General features: G+C 42.5%; 1 protein-coding gene across 2 annotated transcripts; it reads right to left on the minus strand.

The window, feature by feature from the left end:
* Nucleotides 1–1,401: 1,401 nt before the first annotated feature.
* On the minus strand, nucleotides 1,402–8,325 carry ndufb9 (NADH:ubiquinone oxidoreductase subunit B9). Of its 2 annotated transcripts, none has more exons than XM_034161310.1 (4): nucleotides 8,196–8,325; nucleotides 7,406–7,598; nucleotides 4,224–4,337; nucleotides 1,402–1,691 (listed from the first exon to the last, which is right to left on the minus strand). In XM_034161310.1, the coding sequence occupies exons 1-4, from the start codon at nucleotides 8,282–8,284 to the stop codon at nucleotides 1,560–1,562; spliced, it is 528 nt and encodes a 175-aa protein (XP_034017201.1). In that variant the 5' UTR covers nucleotides 8,285–8,325; the 3' UTR covers nucleotides 1,402–1,559. The 2 variants fall into 2 exon arrangements, with proteins under 2 accessions (XP_034017201.1, XP_034017202.1); XM_034161311.1 differs by having other exon boundaries at nucleotides 8,252–8,311.
* Between the last annotated feature and the right edge of the window lie 19,079 nt (nucleotides 8,326–27,404).

A 27,404-nucleotide genomic window follows, 5' to 3' on the forward strand; every position in this document is an offset into this window, starting at 1 on the left:
ACACGTTTGAGGACAAGGAAGTTAAAATCTTAGCCAGAGAGAAGAAATGGTTTGAGAGAGGTGTCAAGGAAGCATTCTATGTAAAACAGTTGAAACCCAGCCTTAACTGTGGAACGGGTCTCAGACACGCTTTATCCCGTTTACAATGTGGTACTCAGGTCAAAGCAGTTTCAGTCTTTTGTTCATGGCAATGAGTCATTCACTTCATCAGGAGAGAGTCGTCAAGGGAGCCATCAGGGGAGGCTTCCATCCTGTCATTAGGAGAGTGCTAACTAGAGCACAATAGGTGTTAATTAAAGCTATTGTTTAGTCACTAGCCTATAGCAGTCAGCCTCTCGGTAGGTGGGGTCTGGTTAGGTTAAAAAACTCCAACTTTTGTTGGCTTCTGGTTTATTCTTCTCTACAAGAGTCAAGACAGAAGTCAGACTACCAGAGCAAGAATTTTAGCTGAGGAAGCTTCTGTGATTTGAAGCGAAACGTCCTCACGTCAAGCAACCCAGTCCAGTCGAAGATTCAAGCTTCTCTATTATGGAAACCACCTGGACAACTGAGAGCCTACACAGAAACAAATACATGCAAACTATTAACTTGTTTTCAAAAAAGTGAGTAAAGCTCTAAATTCTTATTTTTATTTCCAAACACACACATACACTGGCAACACTGCACATCCTAATCCAAATCAAAATATTAAGAAAAAAAAAATCATCAAATTTATTACTTTACTGAAAGAAAATTATATTAGGCTGTTCAAAATAATAGAATTTTTCTTCACACAGATGAGACAAGGAATTTTTCTGGCACCTGTGAACAGGTATTCCAGCCAAGGACGACTGGATGACATTCCACAGTTCCTCTGCATTTCTTGACTGACTCACAGGTAACTTCAGACTGCCTTTGATCACCCTGGCACTGATCACTGGTTGAGTCTTTGCCATTCTGGCTAATCTTGGATCCATTTTAATGGTGGTTTTCATCCACATCTTTCTGATTTTGGTTTCCATTTAAAAGCATTTAAGATCATTTTCTGCACTTCGTTTCCCCCCTCCAATCAGGTTTTTAATCAAAGTTCTTCTGATGTCTTCAATGTCTGGAACGACCCACTTTGCTCAGATATTCAGAGAGAAATGCATTACAACCAACATGTACATCTGCTGCCTTCATCCTTAAATAACAGCCATGTGTAAGGGTTTAATAAGGGTCACTGAAAGAAAGAAAAAAAAATGCAGTTTTTTTTTTTTTTTTTTGAACAGCCTAATATTCCTTCACATGCCTGTGTATGGAAATAAAAGCTATGATAAGGATTCTGAGGTTTACTCACTTTTTAAAACACACTGCTATTTTGAACACAACTGTATCTCATCAAAATGACTCAAAACGTCTGAGTGAAAACCAAACCAACAGTCTGCTTCCATCACATTTATTTATTATTAGAAGAGACATTTATACTTTCACACAACTCTAAACCTGCTTAATAATGTCATGGAAGCATCTTATTTATTTCAGCACAGGTCGTTCAGTAAAAGCTGAAGCAGGACAGCTTGGGCTCAGACGGTTTGAGTTCACATTGGCCGCTGCCGGGGACGGGTGACATACTGCCACCACAGAGGGGGGAGATCACCCTCTTTACGGGCAGGAGGAAGTGCTTCGGTTGTTGGGCCACCGGGTGGGGTTTCAGCCTCCAGTTGGGCAACCTGGAACCAACGAAAATATCAATGTAAGACGAGCAACACATCACTTCTGACTGCAGCCGTTACGACAGTGAAAATGTCCTTGTAACTAGGAATGGGTATCGAGAACCGGTTCCTTTCAGGTATCGTTAAGAAATTATTCGATCCACCGACATCAATAACCTTTTTGCTTAACGATTCCCTTATACAACCCCTGGCAATAATTATGGAATCACCGGCCTCGGAGGATGTTCATTCAGTTGTTTAATTTTGTAGAAAAAAAGCAGATCACAGACATGACACAAAACTAAAGTCATTTCAAATGGCAACTTTCTGGCTTTAAGAAACACTATAAGAAATCAAGAAAAATAATTGTGGCAGTCAGTAACGGTTACTTTTTTAGACCAAACAGAGGGAAAAAAATATGGACTCACTCAATTCTGAGGAATAAATTATGGAATCACCCTGTAAATTTTCATCCCCAAAACTAACACCTGCATCAAATCAGATCTGCTCGTTAGTCTGCATCTAAAAAGGAGTGATCACACCTTGGAGAGCTGTTGCACCAAGTGGACTGACATGAATCATGGCTCAAACATGAGAGATGTCAATTGAAACAAAGGAGAGGATTATCAAACTCTTAAAAGAGGGTAAATCATCATGCAATGTTGCAAAAGATGTTGGTTGTTCACAGTCAGCTGTGTCTAAACTCTGGACCAAATACAAACAACATGGGAAGGTTGTTAAAGGCAAACATACTGGTAGACCAAGGAAGACATCAAAGCGTCAAGACAGAAAACTTAAAGCAATATGTCTCAAAAATCGAAAATGCACAACAAATGAGGAACGAATGGGAGGAAACCCGAACTGTAAGAAACCACCTAAAGGAAATGGGATTTACATACAGAAAAGCTAAACAAAAGCCATCATTAACACCTAAACAGAAAAAAACAAGGTTACAATGGGCTAAGGAAAAGCAATCGTGGACTGTGGATGACTGGATGAAAGTCGTAATCAGTGATGAATCTCGAATCTGCATTGGGCAAGGTGATGATGCTGGAACTTTTGTTTGGTGCCGTTCCAGTGAGATTTATAAAGATGACTGCCTGAAGAGAACATGTAAATTTCCACAGTCATTGATGATATGGGGCTGCATGTCAGGTAAAGGCACTGGGGAGATGGCTGTCATTACATCATCAATAAATGCACAAGTTTACGTTGATATTTTGGACACTTTTCTTATCCCATCAATTGAAAGGATGTTTGGGGATGATGAAATCATTTTTCAAGATGATAATGCATCTTGCCATAGAGCAAAAACTGTGAAAACATTCCTTGCAAAAAGACACATAGGGTCAATGTCATGGCCTGCAAATAGTCCGGATCTTGATCCAACTGAAAATCTTTGGTGTAAGTTGAAGAAAATGGTCCATGACAAGGCTCCAACCTGCAAAGCTGATCTGGCAACAGCAATCAGAGAAAGTTGTAGCCAGATTGATGAAGAGTACTGTTTGTCACTCATTAAGTCCATGCCTCAGAGACTGCAAGCTGTTATAAAAGCCAGAGGTGGTGCAACAAAATACTAGTAATGTATTGGAGTGTTCTTTTGTTTTTCATGATTCCATAGTTTTTTCCTCAGAATTGAGTGATTCCATATTTTTTTCCCCTCTGCTTGGTCTAAAAAAGTAACCGTTACTGACTGCCACAAATTTTTTTCCTGATTTCTTATAGTGTTTCTTAAAGCCAGAAAGTTGCCATTTGAAATGACTTTAGTTTTGTGTCATGTCTGTGATCTGCTTTTTTCCTACAAAATTAAACAACTGAATGAACATCCTCCAAGGCCGGTGATTCCATAATTTTTGCCAGGGGTCGTATGTCCTTCAGAGTCGCTGTTATTTTTGAGGGTGTTTGTCAGGAAAATTATCATTTCTCTACATTGATTACAGACCCTGCAGCGGGTCTGAAATCATTTTGTCTGCAGCGCGGCTTTGCTTTGAACCTTGAACCAATCGAAGCAGTGATTCACAGATCGAAGCGGTGCTTCGGCCTGCTGCTTCATTGATTCATTGTTTTATTTCGCTTTATCTTAATTTTTCCCAGCTGAAACCCTAAACAGCATATGTCTGAGTAATATTTACCTTTTTTATGTTAAACCCACCTGTTATGGTCTTCTGAAACAAATGCCTGTTTATCTGTCTTCCAGTTATCAGTCAGAAACCAAGTGCTAAAAACCAATGACAAATTGTGCATAGCAGGGATAACCAATGTTCTGTGAAAATCATCTGAAAAAGTATTCAGAAACTGGAAAGGTAAGAAAAAAAAAAACCTGACAACACCTCAAAAAAAAAAAAAAAAAATACTCTGAATCAAGTGCATGAACTAAATATATCCTCCTGACATTTGATCACATCTAATTTAGCTTATGAAAAGCCACTTCTTACAGGACTTTGATCTTAAACTTTTTCCAAGGTAAAAATTTGTGGAATTGGAAACAAGCATTGGCGGAGGTTTGCACTCTATGAGTGCTGTGCTCTAGTTTTGTTTTGTTTTTTTTACCTCTTTGTCCCAGCTCTGCAACCGCAGCTTCTTCCACTGCTCCCTCTTAGCAAAGTAGTCGGGGTACATGGCCTTCTCCGAAGGGTGCCAGAAGTCCAGCGCCCACTCTGGGACCTGCAGGATCCCGGCAGATCAAAACGCCAAACATGGTGACTGTCAACATTTTCACATGTGCAAAAAGTGATTCTTTGCATAACTGCAGCAAATTAGCTTACAAAATTAAAAATGGCTGAGAATCTCCGTCAGGGGTATGTTTTTTTTTTTATTTTTAAAGCAGCTACATCACAATTTAAAATTCTGGACAATAAACCTCAATTTAACAGTAAATTTGGATCTTTCAGCAGAAATTTAATCAACCTTAAAGTGCCAAATTTTGCTACCAATTCTCTTAAAACTCCTTTTTAAACATTCAGGTCTGTAATTACAACTTTTAAAGATTTAAAAGGGACCTCTTGTAAATTTTTTTGGTATAACAGTATCATTCTGGGGTTAATGTGTTTATAGACAGCTGGGCACCAGAAGCTCTGAACCTCTTTCACTTATTACACGGGATGCCAAACAGAGTAATTTAACATTTTTTAGATTTTATTTTTGTGCTGGTGGAACATGGGATGCATTTTCATCACAGGAAGAGGCGACAGATGGCTGCGGTAAACGCTGATGTCACATGAATGATTGAGGCGCTGTGACTCTTTTAAATAAGTTAATTTTACTGCTGTGGAACAAAATGCCGGCGTTCTCTGGTTAAGGCTGAAAACACAGAGGGACTTCTTTTAAAACGCTACGTTTCGTCAGTCACAACAAGGAACTATTTTCAACTATTTTCGCCGTGCACAATCAGGACACGTTATGTGGATAAGTTTTCATCAGGCTGTAATAACGAATCTGACTGAAATGGCGTAACAGGTAAGATTCTGACTGTGGCTCGCCCCACGTTTACACACTAACTAAAGTCAAATAATGTTGGGACTGCAGTATCTTTCAGCAAGTTTTTGTGGTTTTGAACCCATTCTCAGCAGGGAAAGTGAGGAATTGTGAGCCACTGTCACATTAGTGTCTGTGTCTATAAGTGAATGAATTAGACTCTATTTTTAGACAAGCATATAATCAACCGGCCAAGTGTATATACACATATACACACAGATGCTGTTTGTGACAATCCCACTGATCGCACCTCAACTTGGTGAAACCTTTGTCAGTCCGTCTTATCGACATTCTCCCTTTGTTGCTTTTACAATTTAATATGGATGCATTAAGGCAGGAGCTTGGACCCCACACACATACATCATAAAATTTCTGACCAATCACATGTGTTCTTTACAATTTTTTTTTAATTTTATCGATTTATTAATTATCAAAACCAAAAAACTCATGAGAACAGTTACAAATGCATGTTTTTAGTATGTTTTATCAGATAAAATAATTATTTTTAAGCTAGTCCCTCTTTAATCAACTGTTATGGGACAGACAAACAAAAACAGGTAAACATGAATTTGAGAATTGTAGCTGAGCTGATTATTATAGTGGAGCAGATAACTGTAACAATTGTTCATTTCTGGAAACAAGCACCAAAATTGGCACACATAATCCTTAGACATTAGTCTTTTGAAAAAACTGAGTATCCACTTGAATTTTCAATAGGCGGCCAGGTAGTGGTCAATTGAAGAATTGCATAGGGGTCAAAATTTATAAATGTTCCAATCATATTGAAAGCTATACCACGTTATGTGTCTGATCACAAAGATTCCAGAAAGGTATAGTTTAGACTATATATGACTGAATGTTATGGAGTTATGGGGTAAAAATATTAAGAATGGTGACAAAGGTCAATTTCAGTTTGTGCAGGGGTCAGAAATTAAAGCTGCTCCAATTTTGATAAAAAGTGGTGTAAATTATTGGTTGAACTAATAGTAGGTGCACACGTAAGACCTAACTATGGTGTCCATTGTTTTGGACATATCAGCTGTTTCTGGCTTGGGAGACTTTCCAGGCAGTAGTGCTGAGTTTGCACTTGGAGGAATGCGTTTACTTTTTACTTGTAATGCTGAGTAAGATCGGTTTTCAAATAATATAGAAAAATTAATTCATGTAATTATGTACTTTGCTGTCAAGTTTGGTGGTGATCATAGCATTCGCATGCAGATTTTTATGATCTGCAGCACCGATGTCAAGCCGGCAATACAGCGGACATGGCAAAATAGCCGTTTGTTTTTTGTTGTTTGTTTTTTTTTAGCTTGGCAAGTACTGTCAGAAAACAGTTTATATGGCGGCGGATAGTTGCAAATCACACATTTAAATGAGATAATAATTAGGTTTGACGTTGTCCCATCATTTTGAAACATAAACAATGAGACACCGGTCACAGCTTTTCCCTTAAGCACACAGTTGAAAATGACCAAGATCTTCCGAACTTCAAATGCTCATACCTTTCTTCATGTGACATGGAACAAATATTTAAACACCATTTCTGTTACAATTACTTTAATTTTTTTTATCACGTACCTACTAATAGGATTAATAAATGGAATAGTTTTGACTGTGTTAAATGCTTGGTCGGCAAGGTAAAGGTCAAACAATGTCGACGTCCATTGGATTCTATGGCATGTGACATATGTTACCCTGTAACGTGACGACTAAGCATGACACATGGCGCAAGCTATTCCTCTTTAAAACCCTATTAACTCAACCAATAATTTGCATCAAGTTTTACAATATTTGGAGCAACTTTAACATCTGACCCCTGTACAAACTAAAGCTGACCTTTGTTACCATTCTTGCTGTTTTTACCCCATAACTCCATAACATTCAGTCATAGACAATCCAAACTATACCTTTTTGATGTTCAGACAAATAATGTGGTATAGCTTTCAATATGATTGGAACATTTTTCATTTATGAACCCTGTGTAATGCTTCAATTGACCCCTACCTGGCCGCTTATTAAAAATTCAAGTGGGTACTCAGTTTTTTTCAAAAGAGTAATGTTTAAGGAGTTTTTGTGCCAACTTTGGTGCTTGTATCACCATTTGAAGGACTCCTCTGTAAATATTTTATCTGCTGCACCGTTAATTTCCAACTGATGATCAGTAGATTTTGTTGTTGATACACAACCTGAATAAAATGCCCTCCGATGCACTTAGGCTGTCATGGATCTGGGGACTGGTACGGCGATTGTGGGCTCACCTTGTAGCAATCGTATCTCTCATAGGAGGTTCCTCCAGGAGAGTCGGGGAAGATGTACGGCTGAGGATGTTGCCTAGCCCAGAACTCTTCCTCTCCTGCCTTAAGCATCCTGGTGGCCTTCACCATATCCTTTTCATTCTTGTTCTCATCAAAGCGAGCACGCAGCAGGCAGGCGTAGAAACGGTATTTATCCCTGGGCCAGCGACAGACACAGCAACAGTCACAATCCAGACTGAACCAAATAATGGAACAAACAGAAATGGCGGACTACAACTGACTATTGTGATTTTTATAAATAATCTTTGATAAGAATTTTTTAAAATAATAATTTAGTATATAAAATGTCAGAAAAAGCTTCAAAAATAGTCAATTTCCAAAGATGAGCTGTTTAGCACATTTAAACCCTATTTAAGACTGTTTCCATTAGTTTGAAAGTTTACCGTTGTTTAAAAACAGTTACAAATGGAAAATACCCGTATTTAATTGGATTCATTCCAGGGAAAGCAGCGGTCTGAATATAAATACTCAGGGTTCACCACAAACTTCAAAACGAGTCAAGGTCTCGTATTTTTATTTCGTATCACTTTTAAAAAGCATGTGCACTAAATTTACGATTTCGACACTCTGCTAGTGTGAAAAGGATAAAAGCTAACACGCTAAAATAAGATGCCTTTAGAAATCAATGGTTATCCGTTAGCTTAGCTGCTAGTTAGGCTAACAGCACAACAGACACAGGCTTTTCCGTCGACATGTTGCATTTTTAGAGGTACGACAAATGGAAGCACTTTACCTGAAGACACACCACGACTCCAGATGTCTCAAAGATTTCTTATAAAGTCGTAACACTTTTTGTTGGTGTGTCAGATAAGCAGTGGCCATTCTTTACTGTCCCCTGTCACCTTCTTCTTCTTTTTCTTCTTTCGAATTCAATGGTGGACGGCACCAGCTTAAGTTGCATCTACCGCCACCTACCGGGCTGGTGAGTGATCGCTGAGATTTACAAAACCTTAACTCATGCATGGCAGCCAGAGGCATTTGTTCAGATGCGATCAAGTAATTCAGTGTCCTTTAGATATTTAATTAATTCTTTTTGCACGATGTGTGATGAGATTTGCATAAGATTTCCAAGGGACATGTTCTTATTCTCTCTGCACAGTATCGTGGACAGTCTCCTCCGTTGCTCAATATATGCCTCACACTGTATAAGATCATGATGAACAGTTTCCATTTGGTCACAGTTGGGGCAGACTCCTGTTGGGTGTTTATGGATCCTTAGAAGAGTGTTATTAATAAGACCTGTGTGGCCTATCCTGAGAAGGCCAAGACTACTTCCTCTTTCCTGCTTCCAGCCACATCCATTCTACCTAAAGCATCTTTATGGATTTGATGTAAGGGCCTTCCTGTATCATGCATGTCCCAAATTTCCTGCCATAACTACATAACCTTTCCTTTAATAAGAGTTTTTCCTTCGAATTTACTCAAGGGAACGTCCCAATCAATTATGTCCATTCTTAAAGATGGATTGGCCAAGATGTCAATGTCCTCATTTCCGTCAATCCCTACATGAGCCGGTACCCAGAGGAAGCACAAGGAAACTCTCTTCTCACGCAGCCAGTGAAAATGAAGAGAAAGTCTTTGTACTATTCAATATAGTATATAATACTTGTCTCATTAATACGTGCAAATGCACAGAGGGTGATTTACAAATATCCCTTGATTTGTACATTTGCATTGTGATCCACAAACACAAATTTCTGATTTGTAATTTGTGTATGGGTTTTTACAAATAAATGTTTATTTGCAAAACTGAAAATTCTGTTTGTGAAGTGTGATTCAGCATTTGTAGATCACCGGTTACAGGCATTCATTGTGTTGCTCACTCTACTAGGGGAGCTATGACCACTACCTTTGCACCCCCCAGGACTACAGTAAACAAACTTTTTTAGGTTCCTTAGATGACCCCAAAACACAATCAGGATGTTCCCAAAAATAAAAACTGGCCTCAAGCCAGTTTTTCAAGATCACGTACAAGATGGCCGCCAAAATAGGGGTTTTCACTAAAACACCTTTAAACAACATATAAACAACTTAAATATCGCAGAGATTCAATGGGAAGACCATTGCTGGTCACAGCAAAGTCATTTGTGCCTAAACTAAATTCATTCATAGGTTTAAGATTCGAAATGGCGTCCAAAATGGCCGCCGAAATGTGTTTTTTCAGCAATATGCATTATTTCAAGGACACATGTTTAAATAATGTTTACATAATAAATAATAACCCTATTTTGGCGGCCATCTTGGATAACTGGCTTGAGGCCAGTTTTTATTTTGGGGAACACCCTGATTGTGTTTTGGGGCCATCTAAGGAACCTAAAAAAAAGTTGGCTGGGTTTAGTCCTGGGGGATGCAAAGGTAGTGGTCGTAGTTCCCCTAGTACTCAGACATTCTGCGCGCAAAACTACAGTTCAGATCCACAAATATGTGAATCGCTATTCACATTTCCATCCACTAGATGGCAGTGTTGTTCTATGGAGTTTGACGGGCAGGGGGGCGGTGCTGCAAAACACCGACAGGAACAGACAAACTGATGTTTACTTTGGGGTTTTTTGTTTTTGTTTTTGTTTTTTGTTTTTGTTTACAATAAATAAAATTCAGCTTTTACACTGGTTAAAAAAACTTTTTTTTTTTTTACAGAAACATCACCCACATATGCTTATCTTTTATTTTAAAAAGAAAATGGCACAGACAAATAAAAGAGTACAGTTTATAATTGTGCGTTTTTAAACGTCTTACAGCGTGGTTTTAGAGAGAGAGAGAGAGCTTATGGCGTGTTATTGGACACTGTACGCATTAAGTCAAAAGATTATGAAACAGATTTTTTATATCATGTAGTGAACCAACATACTGTTATCTTTGTGTGGGAGCAGGGGGAAATCGCAGTTGGTTGTGCCGAATTCAGCACCCCTGCCATGAAAATCACCCTCTTCACTGGAACGTGCATTTGAACCTTGCATTTGAACCTCACATTTAAAAGAAAAACAGAAATGCCATCAGGGCCTGTGGATTTACCCTTACAAACCTGACTAAGCAGTAACTTAATTTTATGGGGTCAACTACCAACCCAACCTCAGTAAGAGGAAGAGACTGTAACACATGATTACATTCCAAATGTAGCGGGATGAAAGCCCCGGGTCCAAATTGAAAAGATGTTCCCGCTAGCTTGGCTAACGGGGAGTTCTCCTTTGGCTGACCTGGTAGAGGAGGAATGGTCTTTTGTGCAAGCCGCGTGGGTTCGATCCCCACCGTTGTCCCGGCCATGAAGGTCCTGCTGCTTCAATCTGGCGTCACGAACAGGATGTGGATCACAGAGTATGCTAACATGCACCTGTGACTTCGGGACAAAGTCAAAAATGGTGGGGAGATGTGCAGCGGGATGAAAGTCCCGGGTCCCAATTGAAAAGACGTTCCCGCTAACTTGGCTAATGGGGAGTTCCCCTTTGGCTGACCTGGTAGAGGAACGGTCTTTTGTGCTAGCCGCGTGGGTTCAATCCCCACCGTCGTCCTGGCCACGAAGGTCCTGCTGCTTCACAAAGAAAAGTCCTGAGTTTCAAACCTGAGAAAAAAATCATTAAGTTCGTTTACTTTCTCCAGTTCACATGAGTTACGAAGACTTTCCTCTCCGTAGTCATGTTTACTGCAGCTTTCATAGAATCCCAAAGCCTTGTTGAGTCCAATGACCTAAAATTTTGTTCTATGATGTTCCTGTGTTTCCTTCTTGCCTCCTGCAGCAGTTGGTTGAGTTCTTTTTTAACTGTTTTTAAACCTAAAGTGATTTTTTACAATTAATACAGTCTTTTACTTCTCTGGTGATATAAGGCTTGTTGTTGGGATACACAATAATGTTCTTTTTGGGAACCACACAGTCAACACAAAACTTAAAATATTCTGTTATTCTTTCTGTGGCCTCTTTTATATCCAAATCATGAAAAATATTCCAGTTTGTGCAGAGGAATGAACCCTTAAGTGTCTCCACACAATCCTGTGTCCACATAGATACGGTCTGACTGAGGTTTCCTTCTCTTGAACACAGTCTTGTATGTAGGAATTAAATGGACTGTATTATGATCAGAATTTGACAGCGGAGGCTTCATTCTATAACTATACGCATTTTTGATTTTTCCATAGCATTTGTCTAAAACCTTATTATCTCTAGTGGCACACTTAACATAAAGCCGAGGAGAGACATTTCCAGTTTGCAGTGATTAAAATCTCCAAGAACAAAAACAGGGGTCCCAGGTGTGCATTGTAGCTGATGATGAACACAGTCAGCAATCTGAGCTGCTGCCCGGGCCGCAATACCACTAGGAGGGACATAAACAATGCAGATTAAAACATTTCCAAACTCTCGAGGAAGATAAAGTGGTCTCAGGGAGATTCTTAGCAACTCAACGTCAGTGTTGCATACAGTCTCCCTCACCCTGCCATTTCTGCACCAGCTGTTGCTGACGTATGCACAGATTCCCCTTCCGCGGCTCTTCCCTGAAGTTTCGGTCCGATCCGCGCGAATAACAGAGAAGTTTTTCTTCCAGTTCAATAAAAGAAGACAGAAAATCCACATGTAGCCAAGTCTCCGTGAAAACCAGCATGGTCGACTCACAGTACTCGAAACATACCTTGGCAGTAACCCGGAGCTCCTGCATTTTGTTCCTCAAAGACCGGGCATTACAGAGAATCATGCCCGACAACGATGGTCTGCTGCCTCTACGGCGGAGATGCTGTCATATCCCCCCTCGCCGGCCTCGTTTTCATTGTCGTAACTTGCAAGTTGGCTGGACCACCAGAGCCTCAGGTAAATCCACCGGAGGCGTAATTCCCAAAGAGCGGCGGGAAAGCAGCGCATCTCTGCTGAAGGTGAGCGGAAGTTCACCTTCCACATGTAGAAAAGTTTAGCATGTCCTCAACAAAGTCCAGAGGAATAGCACCAAAAGAAGTACTTTCACAAATAATGCCACCCCTATGCGCAGTAAACACAAAGGAATTGGATGCATCCAAAAACACACAACAAGATTTAAAATGTAGAAAGAAAGCAGCAGCAACACACGAGTCCGGGTCGCACGCAGAGCAGCACCACCAGAAACTGGATATAATGTTCACATAGCGACTGATTGACTCTCACATAAAGTGAATTACAATAATCCACCCGAGATGAAATAAAAGCATGGATCACTGTCTCAAAGTGATGTCTAAACAGAAAACATTTCACAGTTGCTAACCGCTAAACTGGATTTAACCAGAGCTTTAATTTGGCTGTCCAATTTAAGATCACTGTCCACTTTAAAATCAAGATCTATAATAACAGGTCTAAAATAAACCTCCAAGGGTCCTAAGGCAACAAAACAGGACTCACAGGGGCCACTGGGTCCAAAAATCATCACATGAAATTAAAATGTAAAAGTTCAAGACCAACCAAGATTAAATGTCATCTGCACATAGCAGGAGCTGTTTTATGGAGCTGACATCCTTTTGCCCTAAGGGCAGATAAATTTGACAATCATCAGCATAACATTGGAATGACCTCCCATGCCATCTAATGATGGAATCCAGAGGCAGTAAATGAAAAAAGCAGTTACCCTACAATCAAACCCTGTGGAATGCCACATAACAACAAAGCAGATGATTCAGAACCATATATGCACAGAAAAGGTTCTGTCTACCAAGTAAGACCTAAACCATTCAAGTGCAGTACCACCGTTGCCCACTAAATGATGTAATTGAGATAATAAAATGTTATGGTCCACTGTATCAAAGGTGGCAGTTAAATCAAGCAAAACTAAAACAACATGGTTATCAGAATCACACGCAAGAAGGATGTCATTAAAAACCCTTATTAAAGCAGAGTCTGTGCTATGAAGGGTTTTAAAACCTGACTGAAAAACCTCCATGATGTCGTTCTCATCTAAAAACTGTTTCAGTTGACAAAAAACAATTTTCTCTACAACCTTAGAAAGAAAAGACAGAAAAGGATGGAAGTATTCACACCCTTTGCTCAATACTTTGTTGATGCACCTTTGGCAGCAATTACAGCCTCAAGTCTTACTGAAAATGATGCCCATCTTTGGGCAGTTTTCCCCATTCCTCTTTGCAGCATCTCTCAAGTTCCATCAGGTTGGATGAGGAGAGTCGGTGCAGAGCCATTTTCATATTTCTGCAGAGATGTTCAATCAGATTCAGGTCTGGGCTCTGGCTGGGCCACTCAAGGACATTCACAGAGTTGTCCTGAAGCCACTCCTTTGATATCTTGGCTGTGTGCTCAGGGTCACTGTCCTGCTAAAAGATGAACCGTCACCCCACTCTGAGGTCAAGAGCACTCTGGAGCAGGTTTTCATCCAGGATGTCTCTGAACATTGCTGCATTCAACTTTCCGTCAATTCTGACTAGTCTCCCAGTTCCTGCTGCTGAAAAACATCCCCTTGATGCTGCCACCACCATGCTTCACTGTAGGGATTCCTCCAATGTGACGAGTGGCATTCAGAGAATTTTGTTTCTCATGGTCAGAGTCCTTCATGTGCCTTTTTGGCAAACTCCAGGTGGGCTGCCATGTGTCTTTTACAAAGTTGTGGCTTTCGTCTGGCCACTCCTCCATACAGGCCTGATTGGTGGGTTGCAACAGAGATGGTTCTCCTTCTGGAAGGTTCCCCTCTCTCTACAGAGGAATGCTGGAGCTCTGACAGAATGATCATCAGATTCATGGTCACCTCTCTGACTAAGGCCCTTTTCCCCCAAATGTTCAGTTTCGACAGGCAACCAGCTTTAGGAAGTGTCCTGGTGGATCTGAACTTCTTCTGTTGACGGATGATGGAGGCCACTGTGCTCACTGGGACCTTCAAAGCAGCAGAAATGTTTCTGTACCCTTGTACAGGTTTGTGCCTTGAGACAATCCTGTGTCGGAGGTCTACAGACAATTCCTTCGACTTCATGCTTGGTTTGTGCTCTGACATGCACTGTCAGCTGTGGGACCTCATATGAAGACAGGTGAGTGTCTTTCCAAATCATGTCCAATCAACTGAATTTACCCCAGGTGGACTCCAATTAAATCAAGGATCATCAGTGGAAACAGGATGCACCTGAGCCCAATTTGAAGCTTCACAGCAAAGGCAGTTAAAACTTATGTACGTGTGATTTCTTAGTTGTTGTTGTTTTGTTTTGTTTTAAAGAAATTTGTAAAAATCTCAAAGAAAAAACTTTTTCACATTGTCATTATGGGGTATTGTGTGCAGAAGTTTGAGGGAAATATTGAATTCTATCCATTTTGGAATAAGGCTGTAACATTAAAAAAATGTGAGAAAAGTAAATGCTGAATCCTGAGTTATGATTTTTTTTTTTTTTTTTTTTGTCTTTTCTTTTTGTTGGCCCTGTAAAATGCATTTACTGTATTGTAATAAATAAACATTTCTCCAGCAGCTGTTTCCATTGTTTGATAAAGTGTTTCATGACAACTCTGCTGTGTCTTCATTTTGACTGCTTTGTAAATGATCTGAGGACACTGGTTGGTTTTGAACACAGTTACAAGTGTTCTGAGGCGATGGCTCAGTTTTGCAACAAGAGTCAATGATGAGAATGTAGTTTGAAAATCAGGTTTTGTGTTCACATTTTGAGGGAAAACATAGAAGGTTTCAAGAAATGGGTTGAAGCAGTTTTGGAAAAACTGTAAAGCTGTTTCAAGACGAGTAATATGGTGGCTGGCTGCCTCAGTTTACACCACTGATCTGTATATATATTACTGGACAGCTCATTGGCCCACACACTCCATACAATCCGCTGAAGCAAACTGGCGGCCATCTTGCCACTCCCAACTTACGCAGACGGCACACAGACAGATAATAGAATGTCAACAACTGGAAGTAGTAACTGAGCTGATTCTCTCATTTACTTATTTTTGTTCTTTGGGTAATGTAAGCTTGATCCCTCCTAATCTATGCATGCCATGATTAGCTATTTGATTTATTTTCTTTCTTTCTTTTATTACTCTGACACTGTCTTCCCTTCTATTCTCACTCGTATCTCACTGGGACAAGATATACGTTACGTTATTGATCTCACAATGGAGAAATTATGTTTACACTCCAGTTACCTCAGACAGCAATTAGTCCACAATTATTACTTGTTTACCGTAATAATGGCACACATCAGAATTAAAGGCAACACATACAAATTTGACATTGTTTATGTGCAATAAGTTTGAAGAAATTCGTTATCTGAATTGAGGCAAGTGGGTGAAGGCCACGCAGCAACCCTGAGTTGCGCTGCCATCAGCTTGGGGGGGGATGACGTGGGCTTGCAGCTAAAACTGCACCGCCGAAGGAAGAAGGAATTCAATTAAATTCAATTCAATCAATTTTTTTATATAGCGCCAAATCACAACAAACAGTTGCCCCAAGGCACTTTATATTGTAAGGCAAAGCCATACAATAATTATGTAAAACCCCAACGGTCAAAACGACCCCCTGTGAGCAAGCACTTGGCTACAGTGGGAAGGAAAAACTCCCTTTTAACAGGAAGAAACCTCCAGCAGAACCAGGCTCAGGGAGGGGCAGTCTTCTGCTGGGACTGGTTGGGGCTGAGGGAGAGAACCAGGAAAAAGACATGCTGTGGAGGGGAGCAGAGATCGATCACTAATGATTAAATGCAGAGTGGTGTATACAGAGCAAAAAGAGAAAGAAACAGTGCATCATGGGAACCCCCCAGCAGTCTACGTCTATAGCAGCATAACTAAGGGATGGTTCAGGGTCACCTGATCCAGCCCTAACTATAAGCTTTAGCAAAAAGGAAAGTTTTAAGCCTAATCTTAAAAGTAGAGAGGGTGTCTGTCTCCCTGATCTGAATTGGGAGCTGGTTCCACAGGAGAGGAGCCTGAAAGCTGAAGGCTCTGCCTCCCATTCTACTCTTACAAACCCTAGGAACTACAAGTAAGCCTGCAGTCTGAGAGCGAAGCGCTCTATTGGGGTGATATGGTACTACGAGGTCCCTAAGATAAGATGGGACCTGATTTGTTGTGAAAGTGTAGGAACACGGACCCACAACAGGGGGCGACAATGAACGGACAATGGAGGAATCAAATATACTGTTTTTACTGTTGTGAAAAAAAGGGCACAACAAATACAACTGATAACAATAGAGAGATTAAGTCTAATTCAAAGGTGTCGTGTGGGCAGGCTCGACGATAGGAGACGTCTGTCCAAGTCGAACCGGAACCAACCCGATCTCCGCCGCCACCGGACCCCGGGGATACTGGAGCCGCCAAGTCCCGAATTCCCAGGTGGCCACTGCCTCCGCTCGCCGGATCCGGTACTGCTGGCAGGAAACAGAAACAGTCAGGTGTGGGTGCGGCTGCACCCAGCAAAACGGAGGGTGGAGAGTCCACCTCCACCTCTCGTCAGGAAAATACTGGTGAGTGCAGGAGTGTGAGTACTTATCCAAGAAGTCCAATACAATCTCCCGCTGTATTACTCACTATCTGCTATCCAACACACAAGCAACAAGGTATTATCGTCAAGAATACAATCGGCTGAGTACGTTACCTCTTAGATATGGCGATATCTCGGCAAATGAGGTGGAGATGCCGTCCTGCTGATATACCTCCGTCTTGATTGGGATCAGCTGTCTCTAGTGATGGATGACAGCTGTCGTCCTGGCTGCTCCTGTGAGGCGGCAGCGCCCTCTGGTGCCTGGAGCCCGCACTCCAGACAGGGCGCCCTCTAGTGGTGGTGGGCCAGCAGTACCTCCTCTTCAGCGGCCCACACAACAGGACCCCCCCCTCAACGGGCGCCTCCTGGCGCACGACCGGGTTTGTCAGGGTGGCGACGGTAGAAGTCGGCCAGGAGGGCCGGGTCCAGGATGAAGCCCTTCTTCACCCAGGAGCGTTCTTCGGGGCTGTACCCCTCCCAGTCCACCAAGTACTGAAAACCCCGGCCCATTCGTCGAACGTCAAGGAGCCGGCGCACGGTCCAGGCCGGCTCTCCGTCGATGATCCGGGCAGGAGGTGGCGCCGGACCCGGAGTGCAGAGGGGTGAGGTGTGATGGGGTTTAATCCTGGAGACATGGAAAACCGGATGAATCAATCCCGCCGCAGTGAGGCTCCAGCTTCCGGCCTCACTGCGGCGGGATTGATGACCTTGAGAATCTTGTAAGGACCAATGTATCGCTCCTGCAGTTTCGGGGAGTCCACTTGAAGGGGAATGTCCTTGGTGGACAACCATACCTCCTGCCCAGGATGATACGTGGGAGCCGGGGCCCGCCGCCGGTCTGCATGGTTCTTCGCCCTCGTCCGGGCCCTCAACAAAGCAGAACGGGCGGCACATCACCCGACGGCACTTCCGTAGGTGGGCCTGGACCGACGGCACACCGACCTCCCCCTCAACCACCGGAAACAACGGGGGTTGATACCCCAAGCACACCTCGAAGGGGGAGAGGCCGGTGGCGGACGACACTTGGCTGTTGTGGGCGTACTCGATCCAGGCCAGGTGGGTACTCCAGGCCGTCGGGTGCGCGGCTGTCACACAGCGTAGGGTCTGCTCCAACTCCTGGTTGGCCCGTTCTGCTTGTCCGTTGGTCAAGCTCCTCCAAACATGCGAGGAGAACTGGGGACCGCGATCGGAGACGATGTCTGATGGTATCCCATGCAGACGGACGACGTGGAGGACTAGGAGGTCCGCTGTCTCCTGGGCCGTTGGTAGCTTCGGGAGGGCCACGAAGTGGGCCGCCTTGGAGAATCGGTCCACTATCGTGAGGACGACGGTGTTTCCCTGGGACGGCGGGAGACCCGTGACAAAATCCAGGCCGATGTGAGACCAGGGGCGATGAGGCACGGGCAGCGGCTGTAGCAATCCTGGTGTCTTGCGGTGGTCCGCCTTGCCCCTGGCGCAGGTGGTACAGGCCTGGATGTAACTGTTAGAGATTTTGTATACATGTTATCACTGTTAAATGTTTGTACATTTGCCTTCTTTCTCATGAGAACGGTGTTGTGCTGTTTTGCACTTCACCCTGAGAACGTACGTGTTATTCAACCTTTTTTAGCTTTGTCTTCTTTCTCATGAGAACGGTGTTGTGCTGTTTGCACTTCACCCTGAGAACGTACGTGTTATTCAACCTTTTTTAGCTTTGTCTTCTTTCTCATGAGAACGGAGATGTGCTGTTTTGCACCTGTCTTAATGCAATCCTGAGAATTCAATTTTGTTTGACGTTTGTGATGTGGTGTTTAGTGTGAAGGAGTGTGGAAGACAGGACACTTCAGGCAGATGCAGAACAGCTGATACCTGCAACAGACGAACGAGATGTGCTGACCTGAAGTGTTCTTCCTTACAGCTGCACTTATTGACGTATGCGTTTATGTTATGGGAAGAAATTGTCTTGCGTCATTACCCCCACCCTTAGGACAAGTTCTTGTTTATGTGATGAGGGCGTCTCTTATAAAAAGAGCGGAAAAGCAGGCCAGACTTTAGTGTAGCCTTGGTGTACAGCCTGGCCGCACTCCGCGCGTAATATTTGATTTTCTGTCTCACTGGTGTTTCTTGACTCTGTTTGTCTTGTTAAAGGTTTTTAAAAATGTTTGGAGGAGAAAATACCCAACATTGACTGGGGGCTACGTCCGGGATCTCAACAATACCGGAGGTGTCCGGCGGAGGTCGTCAAGTCCAGACGTAAATCCTTGGCCAAGGTCTGATCGATCGATTGATCGTGTCTGCAATTGTCGACCACCGTTGGCATCGTCTGGTTGACGAGATTTTCCCGAAGAAGACAGACAGGAAGTCGAGTCAGTGAGTAAAATTTCTTTGTAAACAGTACTGAGGAGTGGTGATCAGATCACATAAAACAGTTAAATTCCGCAAGCGATGATACAGAATCGCCTGTTAATGCAAAGCAGGTTAAACTCTGTAAGGAGGGTGCGGACTCCTCTGTTTATATATGCGTACCGGTAGGGGATAAAGTGATCACATAAAACAGTTAAACTCCGTAAGCGATGATACAGAATCGTCTGTTAATGAAACACAGTTAAACTCTGTAAGGAGGACGGACTCCTCTACGGTTGCGAGGGACGCAAGTAGTTAAATTCCGGAAGGAGGATACGGGACTCCTCTGTTTTAATACGTACAGGAAATCCCGGGTAGAAATATGTGCACTGTAAAAAGGCAGTTAAATTTGGCAGGGACGGCGGAGTCCCCTAAGGCAGGACATTAGTTAAATTTCACGGGAGGGCGAGCTCCCCTGACATAAGAATACGCGTACGATTATTAGGAGTGTTTCTATGTGTAAATAGTGTTTTGCGCAAGTGTAAATAACTGTGTGAAAGTGTAATACTTTGGACAACGTTAGTGACAACCATGCGTGTGGAAGCAGAGGCAAGTGATTCCGCTTCCTACGGGGAGGTGAAAGGAATCAACCACACGATGGCAAATTAATTGTCACGTCCAAAGAAAGTGTGAAAACTTCAGATTTAGAACACCCTAGGTGTGCCCCCGTCTGAAGTCCAAATTATAACAAGGGATAATAAAAATGGGGGGTAAGACGTCTTAAAAATAGGAAATTTATCAACTGACGACTGGAAAGTTATGGAGGCAAAAAATCCAAAAGCACAAAGAATTGGAGACCTGGATAAATAAACATGACTTTGACGGACGACTGAACCTGATCAGCATACAAAAGCTGAAGAAGGAGTTAGAACGGGAACATAAAGGTGATGAGAAAAAGATGCAGAAAGTAGGGGCAGATTTAGTGGCATTTTGGGAGGAAGAAGCAGAGAACAGACAGAAAGGAGCAGAGAAGCGACGATTAGAGAAAGCAAGGAAAAAGAAAGCTGTAGGTAAGGCAGAAGAAGATGTGATAATTCAGCACAGAGAGCCAGAACAGCCTCAACAATCACCGCCGGCTGGATCGTCGGTGACAAAGAGACCTTTGTCTCCTCTACCAGAGGATGACGATGTACCGCCACCACAGTATGATTTGGCGGTAAAACCTAAGGTAAAAAGAGAAAAACCAGAAAAACCACAAACACGCAGTCAAGCGAAAGTGCCTACAGCCCCTCCCATGGTGGAACATAGTGATCAGGGAGGTGCCTATCCTATGATAGAAGTACCAAATCCTCGTGCAGGAACAGCAGGACAGCTACCAACCATGCTCGTTTATCGGACATGGAATGCTGATGATATCAAAGCAGCAGTCGACATGATACCATCGCCACATGTCGATATTGAGGGATTTATGCAGGATATAGAAAACATTAGAACATCTTACCACCTTAATGGACCTGAAGTCCAACAGGTGTGGATGAAAGCATGTGGCCCTAAATGGAGTCAGGTACGCGGAGACTGGAATCCTGCAGATCAACAAGGCGTACCACTGACACATGATGATCTAGTCTTGAAAACAAGAGTGGAAGCTATGATTACACGTGCAAAAGGAGTGTTAGGACCAAAGATAAATTATACTGAAATTACCAGGACAACTCAGAAAGAAGGAGAGCCATGGACAGAGTTTAGGTGCAGATTTGAGAATGTGTTTAGGGTCCATAGTGGCATATTGCCAGAAACACCTGTGTATGAACAACAATTGAAAAACGCTCTGATCCAACATTCCAATAAGGATATAAAAGCTTGGATACAGAAACATTGGATTGGATTGCCTACAGGCACATTGGAAGACACACATACACACTGCTGTCATGCAGAAGAAGTCTTAAAACAGAAAAAGACAAGAAACAGCGACAAAGGAGTGTATGTAGCACATGGAGATGATGAAATATATTACCAGCAGGGCAACTTAAGACAGCAGAAGCAGTGCAAACGCCCCAAAAAGCCATGGCAAAATAGACAAGGTGGACAGCCACAACGTCAAGGACCATGGCAACCACAACAGCAGGGAGGGCCACCACGTGGTCCCCTGATTTGTTGGAACTGTGGAAGAGAGGGACATATGTATAGAAATTGTCCAAATCCACCTACTGAGGGAGCAGCAGGGAGAATTCCACAACGGAATAATCCTCCGCAGCCACAGTATCCACAATGACTAGAATCCATAATCCATGATTCCATATCAGATAGGCAGTCTGAATCTGTATGTATGGATCTGTGTGCCTTGCTGGGAAATCCGGTACCAAAACCAGAAGTGACTTTGTTGGTAAATGGACGACCAGTGACATTCCTTTGTGATACAGGAGCATGTAGAACCACATGTAATGACAACATACCTGTCCATCAATTAAGCAACGAACTCTTTAGGGTTCGCTCTGCAAATGGACAAACATCAGACGTCCCTATCACCAAACCCATAACGTTGACAGATCCATTTGGCCTGACGTGTACTATGTCAGTGTTAAGCATGCCACAATGTCCAGTTAACCTCCTAGGACGAGACGGATTGACTGCATTGGGCTTGTCCATAATTGTGGAACAAGGGAAATTAGTTGTTGAACGCACAGGAGGCGTTAACATGGTAAGAGAAGAAAGCGCTGACCCCACATTCCACTATTACTATACATTTGACATCTCAGAAGAAGATGCTGCAGGATGGGGTAAAGATGTCGTCTTGCAAGCGACAGCCCTACTAAAAAATCCTGAACAACAGATGTCACCACCTGACCTGCATGTCACAATGTGGCATAAAGATCCTCCAGGTCCGGATGGTGACTATGAAACTAAATTGAAAAATGTTTCACCTGTGAAACTGACAATGACCGATTTGATTCATGATGGCAACTCAATAGCCGTCATAACAGTAACAGGCGCCACTGAAGATGTATCAAAATTGAAATTCACAGGTATGCCATTACATATGTCACTTTGTAAGCCATATTTGACAGAATGGCAAGAATTGGGACTGACTGTCATAACAGCTTTGTCAGCCTCTGATTGGAGTAGAGTTGGCCCACGAACAGAGTTCAGTCCATCAACCAAGTTGTATAAAGTGCTAGTTAATGTCTCATTGGTGCTGACAGCTGGAACACACATTGATGCGTCCACTTCACAATCCTGAGTGTTTCAGTTGAGTCCTGAAGAGGATGCTCTTCTCTCTTCAGTACCGTCAGGATTGTGGACAACAGGTCCTTCAGACGTAGGACTGATTAAAAATGCACAACCTGTAGTTATAAGGCCAAAAACAGAATACAGACCATGTGTAAGACAGTATCCATTGAAACCTGATGCAATTGACGGAATCAGGCCAGTAATAGAGGATTTATTAACAGCAGGAGTAATAGTGCCATGTCCAGATTCACCATGTAATACACCCATATTTCCTGTGAAAAAGGCTCCGCCCTCAGTGGGGTGGAGAATGATTCAAGATCTGCAGGCAGTAAATGCTGCTGTGATTAAAAGAGCACCATGTGTCCCAGATCCACATACCTTGTTAAATTCGCTGAGACCAAATTCTAATAGTTTCTCAGTAATTGACATAAGTAATGCATTTTTCTCTGTGCCAGTGCATCCAGATAGTCAATTCTGGTTTGCTTTTACCTTTAAAGGACAACGATATACATTCACCAGATTACCGCAGGGTTACGCAGAGAGCCCAACTATTTATTCTCAAGTCATGTCAGCATGTTTAGCCAATTTTGTTCCACCGGCAGATAGCCAACTATTAGTGTATGTTGATGACATTTTGATTGCCTCTGACACACGAGAAAACTGCATAACTGACACAGTAGCATTATTATGTTTCTTATTTGATAATGGCCACAAAGTGAGTAAAAACAAAGTTCAGTTGTGTAGGGATAAAGTAAAATATTTAGGACATGAGTTATCAGCCACAGGGCGCACGATCCTGTCTGACAGGAAGGAAGCAATTTTGCATGCTCCAAAACCACAAACCAAAAAGCAGATGATGTCATTTCTTGGATTGACAAATTACTGCAGGGCATGGATTCCTTGCTATGCAGAGTTGACTAGTCCACTTTCTGATTTGATGTACAAAGATGATATTTCAATGTCAACCGTGTTGGAATGGAACAAAGATGCTGAGGAAGCCTTTGTAAAAGTAAAGCAAACATTAGTGTCATCCACAGTTTTGGCACTACCAGATTATAGTAAACCATTCATTCAAACAGTTGATTGTAAGAATAAGTTCATGACTAGTGTTTTGGTTCAAGTGTATGGCTCAAAATTGAGGCCAGTTGCCTACTACTCATCTAAATTGGATGCAGTAGCAAGTGCTTTACCACCATGCGTACAGGCTGTTGTTGCGGCCTCTATGGCTGTTCAAAGTAGCAGTAATGTTGTTCTATTCCATCAGTTGACATTGAAAGTTCCACATGCAGTCTCTGCACTTTTGTTGCAGACAAACATGAGCCTTTTGTCCCCAGCAAGACATCTTTCGTGCATGTCCTTGCTATTATCACAGCCACACCTTACGATAGAGCGATGTACAACATTGAATCCCTCCACATTGATACCTTTACCTGAGGATGGTGAGCCGCACAATTGTCTTGATGTAGCAACAGTTTGTACAAAAGCACGCCCAGACCTCCGGGACACACCCATCCCAAACAGTACAATCGTGTATGTGGATGGTTCTTCCACCAAAAATGCTTATGGACAAACGCAATCTGGATATGCTGTCGTCACAAATTCAGAAGTATTAGATTCTGCTTCATTGCCATCGTCATTTTCAGCACAAGCAGCTGAATTAGTTGCTTTAACTGCAGCTTGCTATCTGTTTGAAGGTACGGCTGTAACAATTTATACAGACAGCCAGTACGCTTTTAGCACAGTGCATGTGTTTGCAAAACTGTGGGAGGAGCGTGGAATGGTGACGTCGTCTGGAAAGCCAGTGACTCATGCCACTCTCCTAACTGCCCTACTGCAAGCTGTGAAGTTGCCTCAACAAATTGCTATATGCAAATGTGCGGCTCACACCAATGGCTCTGACAGTGTTTCAAAAGGAAATGATTTTGCTGACAGAGCAGCAAAAGAGGCAGCAGCAGCTCCTTCTATTTTTGTTGTACAGGAAACTACCCCAGAGTTGCATTTAGGTCATACACTGCTTGCTGACATGCAACAGCAGGCAACTGACAGAGAGAAACAAATGTGGATAGCTAAAGGAGCTACGTATGCGAATGGCTTGTGCGTATGACCACAAAAGAAACCCATATTGCCAAAAAATATGTTTAAATGGGCAGCTATTATGAGCCATGGCGTGACGCATGTCTCATCAGGGGGTATGATATCGCAATTGCAATCTATTTTTTGTCTTTATGGGTTCGAAGCATATGCAAAACAGCATTGTAGAGCATGCATGATATGTGCAAAACACAACTCACAAGGCAATTTGAGACCCCAAAGAGGTAAATTTCCAACACCACAATATCCCTTTCAAGTGATTCATATGGATTATATACAGCTGAGTAAACATGAAGGGAAGGAATTTTGTTTAGTCATAATTGATGCCTTCTCAAAATGGGTAGAATTGTTCCCTACAAAACATGCAGATTCACTTACAGTGGCTAAAGCATTATGCAAAGACATCATCCCACGATTTGGAATACCAGAAACAGTCTATTCAGATAATGGAGCGCATTTTGTTAATGCAATAGTGCAATACGTAGGAGAAGCACTACAGGTTAATCTCAAAAATCATTGTTCTTATCATCCACAAAGTGCCGGATTAGTGGAAAGGATGAATGGAACAGTAAAAAACAGACTTAGAAAGACAATGGAGGAAACAGGCAGACCATGGACACATTGTGTAGATTTGGTAAAAATGTATATAAACATAACTAGTACCATGGGGTTGACACCGTATGAAACATTGTTTGGCAGAAAATATCGATTGCCATATTATGGACAAATTTGGGATGTACCTGAGGAAGCCAATTTGGCGGATTACATGAGAAAAATGTTAGAAGGACAACGAGGGAGCGTTCCAAACACTGATGATCCCATTTCTCCACAGGAGGACCCTAAAGTGGTACCTGGAGACTGGGTGTTGATAAGAAGCATCAAGAGAAAACACTGGCATTCACCTAAATGGGAAGGGCCCTATCAAGTACTACTCACAACACCCACAGCTTTGAAAATTGGGGAAAGAAGTACATGGATTCATTTAACTCACTGTAAGAAAGTCATTTCTGCAGACACAGACAAACAGTAAGAACAGTAGGACAAGACTAGTAATAGTGTGTGAGCTTGGTGTTGAGATCCAGGTTAGACACGAAAGCTAGCAGAAGACATTAAGAAGCCACTGTTCTGAACATAGGTGTGCTGTAGTGTGCAGAAATGGCGAAAAAAAAAAAAAAGAACGGGGGTTTCTGGACCCCACGGACAGTCCTTGTTATGCTACTTTTCTTTTTTGAATTGGGAGTATTATTAAAAGCCATGAGCACGGGACATGATAATAAGGATCACATCCGCAGATTGCAGAGACCAAAAAGAAGTAACAAAGACCCCAGTCCGATAATTAATGCCACAGTACATAGCTGTGATGGGAATAATGCATACCGATTTGGTGTACAGGCCTGCATTCCTAGAAATACTTCTGTGATCATCTCTGTACCATATAGTGCTCTTACCCATGGAATGCCGGATGGTGACAGAGGGACTAATTACGGAAATAGTTTCTCATGGTATATGACCAACGATCAACAAGATAGGAGATGGGAAACGTTGGTAGCCGATGAATGGAGTAGATGGACACCAAGATGGGCACAAACCGAGTGGGCTAAGTACCAGAGTCAAAGTCTCAAAATGTATCAAACAGATGATAAGCTGTCTATAGTGGTGAATACCACAGAAAAAGGAACCATATTCCCACCTGATATAGAGGGAGACTGTTGGTTGTTCCTCCTTTGGGTATACAAACAAGGAAAAGATCCGTATTTCCATTTCTTCCTCTGTGAAACAGATAGAGTACAGCAACCAATATTGACCGAATTAAGTACGTCAAAGGGGGTGTCCATACAAGCAAAGGGGGTGTCCATACAAGCAAAGGGGGTGTCTGTACAAGGCACAAAAGACATGAAGGCAGATGACTGGTTCCTAGTAACTACTGGAATTAGTGGACAAAATAACAATTGGCTTTTAATGGCAGAACAAGCAGGACTAGCAGCAAAGAAGGACTGTGTTGTATGTATGGGACCCAGACCTATATTACAGGTAATACCGGCAGCATTACCCAAAGACTGTCTACTGACTGCTATGACACAGACATACATTGCGGCAAACAACAAATGTTCTAAGTGGGACAAGATCTATCCAGTGACCAAATTGACTAAGATTAAACCTTTATTCTCAAGCAAAGTTGGGCATGCTAACCATACATGTGTACACTTGACAGGGACAAGTAAGACTTTGGGTAGCTTAAACCACACCGCCTGGTGTAAGAATGTGGTCCATAGTACTCCCACATTCAAACCTGTCGGGAGGAGTGACGTATGGTGGTGGTGTGGGGATAACAGAATCTTTGACAGACTGCCACGAAATGTGTCAGGTTATTGTGCATTAATATCATTATTGTTACCAGTTGAAGCCATACCCATGACCCCTGAAGACGTTACGACATATGCAGCCTCTCTTATTCCTGGAGATTGGCAGAAAGGCGTAGCCAGACATAGAGTGAAAAGAGATTGGAAAGGAGTGGGAAATCCAACATATATTGACGCAATAGGAGTCCCCAGGGGAGTGCCTGACGAGTATAAACTGGTTAATCAAATAGCAGCTGGATTCGAATCTTCCATCTGTTGGTGGTGCTCAATTAATAAAAACGTGGACAGAATAAACTACATCCACTACAATGTACAGAAATTAGGAAATTGGACTGAGGAAGGATTTAAGGCTGTCCATTCACAGTTAGAAGCCACGTCCCTTATGGCCTTCCAGAATCGCATTGCTCTGGATATGTTGTTGGCAGAGAAAGGAGGTGTTTGTGCCATGTTCGGAGAACAATGCTGCACATTCATTCCCAACAACACAGCTGCAGACGGCAGTCTCACTCAAGCCATTGACGGGCTGAGGACGTT

Source organism: Thalassophryne amazonica, chromosome 20 (assembly GCF_902500255.1).
Source record: "Thalassophryne amazonica chromosome 20, fThaAma1.1, whole genome shotgun sequence".
Classification (NCBI taxonomy): domain Eukaryota; kingdom Metazoa; phylum Chordata; class Actinopteri; order Batrachoidiformes; family Batrachoididae; genus Thalassophryne; species Thalassophryne amazonica.